Source organism: Oncorhynchus mykiss, chromosome 15, assembly GCF_013265735.2.
Source record: "Oncorhynchus mykiss isolate Arlee chromosome 15, USDA_OmykA_1.1, whole genome shotgun sequence".
Taxonomy (NCBI): domain Eukaryota; kingdom Metazoa; phylum Chordata; class Actinopteri; order Salmoniformes; family Salmonidae; genus Oncorhynchus; species Oncorhynchus mykiss.
Genome location: NC_048579.1, coordinates 74,890,790 through 74,898,289, shown reverse-complemented (window position 1 = coordinate 74,898,289; position 7,500 = coordinate 74,890,790). Strand labels below are relative to the sequence as shown.

General features: G+C 45.3%; 1 protein-coding gene across 2 annotated transcripts in view; it reads left to right on the top strand.

Moving 5' to 3' along the window:
- Positions 1 to 7,500, top strand: part of LOC110490689 (ras-related protein Rap-1b) — a 105,303-nt gene that overhangs the window by 90,042 nt on the left and 7,761 nt on the right. For both annotated transcript variants that reach the window (XM_036945389.1, XM_036945390.1), the window contains exon 5: positions 1,968 to 2,108. In XM_036945389.1, the coding sequence (XP_036801284.1) occupies positions 1,968 to 2,108 (141 nt within the window). The remainder of the gene's footprint in view (positions 1 to 1,967; positions 2,109 to 7,500) is intronic.

Here is a 7,500-nt window from a genome sequence, read left to right as displayed (position 1 = left end):
GTGATCAGCCTCCTCCTCCACACTATCTTCAGTATCTCTACTGTGATCAGCCTCCTCCTCCACCACCACACTGTCTTCAGTATATATACTGTGATCAGCCTCCTCCTCCACACTATCTTCAGTATCTCTACTGTGATCAGCCTCCTCCACCACACTGTCTTCAGTATCTCTACTGTGATCAGCCTCCTCCACCTCCACCACACTTTCTTCAGTATCTCTACTGTGATCAGCCTCCTCCACACTGTCTTCAGTATCTCTACTGTGATCAGCCTTCTCCTCCTCCCCCACACTGTCTTCAGTATCTCTACTGTGATCAGCCTCCTCCTCCACACTATCTTCAGTATCTCTACTGTGATCAGCCTCCTCCTCCACACTGTCTTCAACATCTCTACTGTGATCAGCCTCCTCCTCCACACTATCTTCAGTATCTCTACTGTGATCAGCCTCCTCCTCCACACTATCTTCAGTATATATACTGTGATCAGCCTCCTCCTCCACACTGTCTTCAGTATCTCTACTGTGATCAGCCTCCTCCACACTGTCTTCACTATCTCTACTGTGATCAGCCTTCTCCTCCTCCCCCACACTGTCTTCAGTATCTCTACTGTGATCAGCCTCCTCCACCTCCTCCACACTGTCTTCAGTATCTCTACTGTGATCAGCCTTCTCCTCCTCCCCCACACTGTCTTCAGTATCTCTACTGTGATCAGCCTCCTCCTCCACACTGTCTTCAGTATCTCTACTGTGATCAGCCTCCTCCACACTGTCTTCAGTATCTCTACTGTGATCAGCCTTCTCCTCCTCCCCCACACTGTCTTCAGTATCTCTACTGTGATCAGCCTCCTCCACCTCCTCCACACTGTCTTCAGTATCTCTACTGTGATCAGCCTTCTCCTCCTCCCCCACACTGTCTTCAGTATCTCTACTGTGATCAGCCTCCTCCACCTCCTCCACACTGTCTTCAGTATCTCTACTGTGATCAGCCTCCTCCTCCTCCACCACACTGTCTTCAGTATCTCTACTGTGATCAGCCTCCTCCACCACACTGTCTTCAGTATCTCTACTGTGATCAGCCTCCTCCACCACACTGTCTTCAGTATCTCTACTGTGATCTAACATCTTGTTAACTCAGTTGGAATGGTACTGAGGCTCACCCCATCCAAGCCAGGTGATGGAAGTGTGCAGGGCAAATATTTACACAAGATAAAGAGAAAAGCATTGGATGGATCCTTGCCCATGTTATCATTCCTAATGACCAGGCTATAGATGAGATCCTTGCACATGTTATCATCCCTAATGACCATGCTTTAGATGGGATCCTTGCCCATGTTATCATCCCTAATGACCAGGCTATAGATGGGATCCTTGCCCATGTTATCATCCCTAATGACCAGGCTATAGATGGGATCCTTGCCCATGTTATCATCCCTAATGACCAGGCTATAGATGAGATCCTTGCACATTTTATCATTCCTAATGACAAAGCTATAGATGGGATCCTTGCCCATGTTATCATCCCCAATGACAAGGCTATAGATGGGATCCTTGCCCATGTTATCACCACAAATGAAGTCTTTAGATTGGATCCTTGCACATGTTATCACCACTAATGGAGTCTTTAGATTGGATCCTTGCACATGTTATCACCTCTAATGACAAGTCTTTAGATTGGATCCTTGCCCATGTTATCACCCCCTAATGACAAGTCTTTAGATTGGATCCTTGCCCATGTTATCACCCCCTAATGACGTCTTTAGATTGGAGCCTTGCCCATGTTATCACCACTAATGACATCTTTAGATTGGTTCCTTGCCCATGTTATCACCCCCTAATGACAAGTCTTTAGATTGGATCCTTGCCCATGTTATCACCCCCTAATGACAAGTCTTTAGATTGGATCCTTGCCCATGTTATCACCCCCTAATGACAAGTCTTTAGCTTCCTGTATGTCTCTCTCTCCTCCACAGGAACAATTCACAGCCATGAGAGATCTGTACATGAAGAATGGCCAGGGCTTTGCGCTAGTGTACTCCATCACAGCCCAGTCCACCTTCAACGATCTGCAAGACCTACGAGAACAGATCCTCCGAGTCAAAGACACTGACGATGTAAGTTATCACACACACATGAATACATACACACACACACACACACATGCAGGGATGCACGCATGAATACACACATACACACACACACACACAGACACACACACACACACACACACACACACACACATGAATACATACACACACACACACACACACACACGCATGAATACATACACACACACACACACACATGCAGGGATGCACGCATGAATACATACACACACACATGAATACATACACACACACACACATGAATGCATACACACACACACGCATTAATACATACACACACACACACACACACGCATGAATACATACACACATGCATGAATACACACACACACATGAATACATACACACACACATGAATACATACACACACACATGAATACAGACCACCTCTCCATGTCTAGAGACTAGAGGGAGGTTACAGACCAACTCTCCATGTCTAGAGACTAGAGGGTTACAGACCAACTCTCCATGTCTAGAGACTAGAGGGTTACAGACCAACTCTCCATGTCTAGAGACTAGAGGGAGGTTACAGACCAACTCTCCATGTCTAGAGACTAGAGGGATTACAGACCAACTCTCCATGTCTAGAGACTAGAGGGAGGTTACAGACCAACTCTCCATGTCTAGAGACTAGAGGGAGGTTACAGACCAACTCTCCATGTCTAGAGACTAGAGGGTTACAGACCAACTCTCCATGTCTAGAGACTAGAGGGAGGTTACAGACCAACTCTCCATGTCTAGAGACTAGAGGGAGGTTACAGACCAACTCTCCATGTCTAGAGACTAGAGGGTTACAGACCAACTCTCCATGTCTAGAGACTAGAGGGAGGTTACAGACCAACTCTCCATGTCTAGAGACTAGAGGGAGGTTACAGACCATCTCTCCATGTCTAGAGACTAGAGGGCTACAGACCAACTCTCCATGTCTAGAGACTAGAGGGAGGTTACAGACCAACTCTCCATGTCTAGAGACTAGAGGGTTACAGACCAACTCTCCATGTCTAGAGACTAGAGGGAGGTTACAGACCAACTCTCCATGTCTAGAGACTAGAGGGAGGTTACAGACCAACTCTCCATGTCTAGAGACTAGAGGGTTACAGACCAACTCTCCATGTCTAGAGACTAGAGGGAGGTTACAGACCAACTCTCCATGTCTAGAGACTAGAGGGAGGTTACAGACCATCTCTCCATGTCTAGAGACTAGAGGGCTACAGACCAACTCTCCATGTCTAGAGACTAGAGGGTTACAGACCAACTCTCCATGTCTAGAGACTAGAGGGTTACAGACCAACTCTCCATGACTAGAGGGTTACAGTCCAACTCTCCATGTCTAGAGACTAGAGGGTTACAGACCAACTCTCCATGTCTAGAGACTAGAGGGTTACAGACCAACTCTCCATGTCTAGAGACTAGAGGGTTATAGACCATCTCTCCATGTCTAGAGGGTTACAGTCCAACTCTCCATGTCTAGAGACTAGAGGGTTACAGACCAACTCTCCATGTCTAGAGACTAGAGGGTTACATACCAACTCTCCATGTCTAGAGACTAGAGGGTTACAGACCAACTCTCCATGTCTAGAGACTAGAGGGTTACAGACCAACTCTCCATGTCTAGAGACTAGAGGGTTATAGACCATCTCTCCATGTCTAGAGACTAGAGGGAGGTTACAGACCATCTCTCCATGTCAAGAGACTAGAGGGTTACAGACCAACTCTCCATGTCTAGAGACTAGAGGGTTACAGACCAACTCTCCATGTCTAGAGACTAGAGGGAGGTTACAGACCAACTCTCCATGTCTAAAGACTAGAGGGTTACAGACCAACTCTCCATGTCTAGAGACTAGAGGGAGGTTTCAGACCACCTCTCCATGTCTAGAGACTAGAGGGTTACATACCAACTCTCCATGTCTAGAGACTAGAGGTTTCAGACCAACTCTCCATGTCTTGAGACTAGAGGGTTACAGACCAACTCTCCATGTCTAGAGACACTCAGCTGTGTGTTTCATTTCATTCCTCTCTCTCACTAACTCAGCTGTGTGTTTCATTTCATTCCTCTCGCTCTACAGTAAACCAGGAGAGGACACTAACTCAGCTGTGTGTTTCATTCCATTCCTCTCTCTCTACAGTAAACCAGGAGAGGACACTAACTCAGCTGTGTGTTTCATTCCACTCCTCTCTCTGTCACTAACTCAGCTGTGTGTTTCATTCCACTCCTCTCTCTGTCACTAACTCAGCTGTGTGTTTCATTCCACTCCTCTCTCTGTCACTAACTCAGCTGTGTGTTTCATTCCACTCCTCTCTCTCTCACTAACTCAGCTGTGCTTGTGGAAACAGTAATCTCCTATAGAGCGTATGAATTCAACAACATAACAACCCTTCATAACTATCAAAGTGTTTAATGTGACCTAGAATAATATAACACTTTTCTCTCTCTCTCTCCCTCCCTATATTATCTCCCTCCCTATATTATCTCTCTCCCTATATTATCTCCCTCCCTATATTATCTCCCTCCCTATATTATCTCTCTCCCTATATTATCTCCCTCCCTATATTATCTCTCTCCCTATATTATCTCCCTCCCTATATTATCTCCCTCCCTATATTATCTCTCTCCCTATATTATCTCCCTCTCTATATTATCTCCCTCTCTATATTATCTCTCTCCCTATATTATCTCTCTCCCTATATTATCTCCCTCTCTATATTATCTCTCTCCCTATATTATCTCCCTCCCTATATTATCTCTCTCCCTATATTATCTCCCTCCCTATATTATCTCCCTCCCTATATTATCTCTCTCCCTATATTATCTCCCTCTCTATATTATCTCCCTCTCTATATTATCTCTCTCCCTATATTATCTCTCTCCCTATATTATCTCCCTCTCTATATTATCTCTCTCCCTATATTATCTCTCTCCCTATATTATCTCCCTCTCTATATTATCTCTCTCCCTATATTATCTCTCTCCCTATATTATCTCCCTCCCTATATTATCTCTCTCCCTATATTATCTCCCTCTCTATATTATCTCCCTCTCTATATTATCTCTCTCCCTATATTATCTCTCTCCCTATATTATCTCTCTCCCTATATTATCTCTCTCCCTATATTATCTCCCTCTCTATATTATCTCCCTCCCTATATTATCTCCCTCTCTATATTATCTCCCTCTCTATATTATCTCTCTCCCTATATTATCTCTCTCCCTATATTATCTCTCTCCCTATATTATCTCTCTCCCTATATTATCTCCCTCTCTATATTATCTCTCTCCCTATATTATCTCCCTCTCTATATTATCTCTCTCCCTATATTATCTCCCTCCCTATATTATCTCTCTCCCTATATTATCTCCCTCTCTATATTATCTCTCTCCCTATATTATCTCCCTCCCTATATTATCTCCCTCCCTATATTATCTCCCTCTCTATATTATCTCTCTCCCTATATTATCTCCCTCTCTATATTATCTCCCTCTCTATATTATCTCCCTCCCTATATTATCTCTCTCCCTATAATATCTCCCTCCCTATATTATCTCTCTCCCTATATTATCTCCCTCTCTATATTATCTCTCTCCCTATATTATCTCCCTCCCTATATTATCTCCCTCCCTATATTATCTCCCTCTCTATATTATCTCCCTCTCTATATTATCTCCCTCCCTATATTATCTCTCTCCCTATATTATCTCCCTCCCTATATTATCTCCCTCCCTATATTATCTCCCTCCCTATATTATCTCTCTCCCTATATTATCTCCCTCCCTATATTATCTCTCTCCCTATATTATCTCTCTCCCTATATTATCTCTCTCCCTATATTATCTCCCTCCCTATATTATCTCTCTCCCTATATTATCTCCCTCTCTATATTATCTCCCTCTCTATATTATCTCCCTCTCTATATTATCTCCCTCTCTATATGATCTCCCTCCCTATATGATCTCCCTCCCTATATTATCTCCCTATATTATCTCCCTCTCTATATTATCTCCCTCCCTATATTATCTCCCTCCCTATATTATCTCCCTCCCTATATTATCTCCCTCCCTATATTATCTCCCTCCCTATATTATCTCCCTCTCTATATTATCTCCCTCTCTATATTATCTCCCTCCCTATATTATCTCTCTCCCTATATTATCTCCCTCCCTATATTATCTCCCTCCCTATATTATCTCCCTCCCTATATTATCTCTCTCCCTATATTATCTCCCTCCCTATATGATCTCCCTCCCTATATTATCTCGCTCCCTATATTATCTCCCTCCCTATATGATCTCCCTCCCTATATTATCTCCCTCCCTATATTATCTCCCTCCCTATATTATCTCCCTCCCTATATGATCTCCCTCCCTATATTATCTCGCTCCCTATATTATCTCCCTCCCTATATTATCTCCCTCCCTATATGATCTCCCTCCCTATATTATCTCCCTCCCTATATGATCTCCCTCCCTATATTATCTCCCTCCCTATATGATCTCCCTCCCTATATGATCTCGCTCCCTATATTATCTCCCTCCCTATATTATCTCCCTCCCTATATTATCTCCCTCCCTATATGATCTCCCTCCCTATATGATCTCCCTCCCTATATTATCTCCCTCCCTATATTATCTCCCTCCCTATATGATCTCCCTCCCTATATGATCTCCCTCCCTATATGATCTCCCTCCCTATATGATCTCCCTCCCTATATGATCTCCCTCCCTATATTATCTCCCTCCCTATATGATCTCCCTCCCAATATGATCTCCCTCCCTATATGATCTCCCTCCCTATATGATCTCCCTCCCTATATGATCTCCCTCCCTATATGATCTCCCTCCCTATATTATCTCCCTCCCTATATGATCTCCCTCCCTATATGATCTCCCTCCCTATATTATCTCCCTCCCTATATGATCTCTCTCTCTATATTCTGTCTCCACTCTTTTTTACATTTCTGTCTCACACTTTCTCTGCCTCGCCATCTCCCTCTCTCTCTCCGGTCTCTCCCCCTCTCTCCGGTCTCTCCCTGCCTCTCTCCGGTCTCTCCCCCTCTCTCCGGTCTCCGGTCTCTCCGGTCTCTCCCTGCTTCCACTCTTTATTTACTCCTCCTCACCCCCTCCCTCCTCCTCCCCCTCCTCCCTCCTCCTCCCTCCCCCTCCTCCTCCTCCCTCCCCCTCCTCCCTCCTCCTCCCCCCTCCTCCCTCCTCTTCCCTCCCTCCCCCTCCTCCCTCCTCCTCCCCCCATCCTCCCCCATCACCCCTCCTCCTCTCCCCTCCCCCTCCTCCCTCCTCCTCCCCCCTCCTCCCCCCATCCTCCCCCATCACCCCTCCTCCTCTCCCCTCCCCCTCCTCCCCCCCATCCTCCCCCATCACCCCTCCCCC